The sequence below is a fragment of the Athene cunicularia genome, unplaced genomic scaffold (genome assembly GCF_003259725.1).
Source record: "Athene cunicularia isolate RWA unplaced genomic scaffold, athCun1 SCF_53, whole genome shotgun sequence".
NCBI lineage: Eukaryota > Metazoa > Chordata > Aves > Strigiformes > Strigidae > Athene > Athene cunicularia.
The window spans coordinates 46,889-49,575 of NW_020799483.1; the positions used below are offsets into that span (position 1 = coordinate 46,889).

At 56.5% G+C, this 2,687-nt stretch overlaps 1 protein-coding gene across 2 annotated transcripts in view; it reads left to right on the forward strand.

Annotated features, from left to right (window-relative positions):
- Positions 1–2,661, forward strand: part of LOC113490869 (zinc finger and SCAN domain-containing protein 2-like) — a 5,227-nt gene extending 2,566 nt beyond the window's left edge. Inside the window, exons 2-4 of one of the 2 annotated variants that reach the window (XM_026867475.1) lie at positions 54–632; positions 1,024–1,416; positions 2,357–2,661. In XM_026867475.1, the coding sequence (XP_026723276.1) occupies positions 54–632; positions 1,024–1,416; positions 2,357–2,517 (1,133 nt within the window). In that variant the 3' untranslated portion in view covers positions 2,518–2,661. The remainder of the gene's footprint in view (positions 1–53; positions 633–1,023; positions 1,417–2,356) is intronic. The other variant, XM_026867476.1, reaches the window with a different exon arrangement.
- Positions 2,662–2,687: the final 26 nt, after the last annotated feature.

Sequence of the window (2,687 nt, forward strand, 5' to 3'; positions counted from 1 at the left end):
TGCTCTTCATGTGCCTTAAGAGCCCCCAGCTGAGCCCCTTTGGCCCCCCACAGGCGCTGGGACAGAGGAGCAGAAGGAGGAGCAGTGCCAGCCCAGGGAAGAGCAGAGGGGGATGCTGCAAGGGCCCCAAGAGGAGCCCCAGAGCCCCACGGTGGCCGTGGAGCACGATGGCCAACAGCAGCCCCGTGATACGCAAGGGAGCCGCGGAACGGGGGAACCCCGAAAATGCTCTTTCAAAGGGACGTACGCTGAAGACCCTCAAGAAGATGAAACTGAAACACAGAGTAGCTCCGCAGAGAAGCTGTACAGGTGTGAGCACTGTGGGAAGTTCTTCTCTACCAGCAGCAACCGGACACGTCACCAATGGACCCACTCTGGAGAGAAGCCCTTCCAGTGCCAGGAGTGTGGGAAGAGCTTCACGCACAGATGGAAACTCCGGTGTCACCAGAGCAGACACAAGGAGGAGAAGTCGTATCTCTGCACCACGAGTGGGAAACGCTTCTCCTGCTGCTCAAACCTCCTCAAACACCAATTTACCCACACACGAGAGACACCGTGCGACGACTCCCACTGTGGGAAGAGCTTCCAGCAGAATTATCAACCTGGGAAGCATCAAGAAGTCCTTCCCAATGGTGAGTCCTCATGGCGGCTTAATCCCATAATATGTTATGCTCAGCAATAAAATGGAAAGTAGGGGGTTTGGGGTTGGGATTTTGTCAGGAACTGCCAGGGCATCCACCCCCCCATGGGCAGGTCTGGAGGGCATCTTACATCCAAGCAGGGGGTTTCTCACTTTTTTTTTTTTTTTCCCCCAACCCTGCCCCATCCCGACCTGCCCCAGCTCCATCCCCGGCCCTCCTGGGGGGTGGGAAGTGTTTTGGGCATTTGAAATTTGGAATGAGGGGTGGGTGCTGCTCCAGGGTGAAGGAGGAGGAGGGATGGGGGAGGCATAGAGGAGGAGGAGGAAGAAGAGGATGGGGAAGTATGGGGTACAAAGGGAACAACAAAAATGCTCTTTCACAGGGACGTGTGCTGAAGATACTCAAGAAGGCGCATCCCAACCACCGAGTAGCTCCAGATACAAAAAGTACAAGTGTGAGTACTGTGGGAAGGTCTTTTTCTGGGGAACCAACCTGATACGTCACAAACGGACCCACACGGGAGAGAGGCCCTTCAAGTGCCAGGATTGTGGGAAGAGCTTCAGGGAAAGTGGGAGTCTCCGTTGTCACCGGAGGATACACACCAAGGCGAAGCCCTTTCTCTGCACCACGTGTGGGAAATGCTTCTCCGATAGATCAAACCGTAATAGACACAAACGAACTCACAGAGGAGAGACAACCTTCCCCTGCTCGCACTGCGAGATGACGTTCATGCAGAATTCTGAACTCTGGAGTCATCAGAGGTCCGTCCATTCTGGTGAGACCTCCGGGGGGGCTTAACCCCACATCAAGTTGTGCTCAGTTCTGAAATGGAGAGGAGGGGGTTTGGGGGCTGGTTGGGCCAGAATTTGGTCCGGACCTGGCTGGGCATCCATGTCCCCATGGGCGGGGTGAGTGATGGCTCCTCCTGACTCCTCCTGGTAAATTACTTTTCCCTCCACTCATGGGTTTTCTCACCTTTCCCCCTCCCGGGTTCACCCGCAGAGGGTGGGAGCAGGCAAGAGCCCAACCCTGCCCCATCCCGACCTGCCCCAGCTCCATCCCCGGCACTCCTGGGGGGTGGGGAGAGCTTTGGGCATGTGAAATTGGGAATGAGGGGTGGGTGCTGGTCCTGGGTGAAGAAGGAGGAGGGATGGTGGAGGGATAGAGTAGGAGGAAGAAAAAGAGGATGGGGAAAGCATGAGTTACCAAGAGAACACCAAAATGCTCTTTCACAGGGACGTGTGCTGCAGATACTCAAGAAGTCGCATGTCAAACACCGAGTAGCTTTATAGCCAAGAAGTACATGTGTGAGTACTGTGGGAAGGTCTATCCCTTGGGGAGGGACCTGAAACGTCACCAACGGAAACACACGGGAGAGAGGTCCTACAAGTGCCAGGATTGTGGGAAGAGCTTCAGGGATAGCTGGAAACATCTGTGTCACCAGAGGACACACACCAAGGAGAAGCCCTTTATCTGCACCATGTGTGGGAAAAACTTCTCTGAGTTGAACATCATCACCCATAACTGCATCCACACCGGAGAGAGTCCGTACAGCTGCTCACTGTGTGAGATGACCTTCCAGCACTTAAGTGACCTCAGGAGCCATCAGGCAGCCCTTCACCATGGTGAGTCCTTGGGGGGGTTTAGCGTGGGATGTCCCAGCCCTGGGGGAGCGGTGGGTGGCGATGGCTGAGTGCAATGGATTTCTCCTGCAGGCACCGAGCACCCAGCTGGAGCCAGGACAAGCACCCCCGGTGCTGGAGGAGGAGTTGGAGAGCAAGGAGGAGCAGACAGCGCCGGGACAAGGGGATGGCGGGAAGAACACCCACCCAGCCACCAGCAAGCCGGTGGCCCGCGCCACGCGGGGGACCTCTAAATGCCCCCAGGGTGGGAAGATCTTCCACGGGAGTAACAGCATGAGACGTCACCAAAGAAATCCCCCGGGAGAACGACCCCACACGTGCCCAGACGGCGGGGAGACCTGCAAGGACTTCTCCAGCCTCATCTCCCAGTGCAGGGCCCAGAAGGGAGAGAGACCGTACAAGT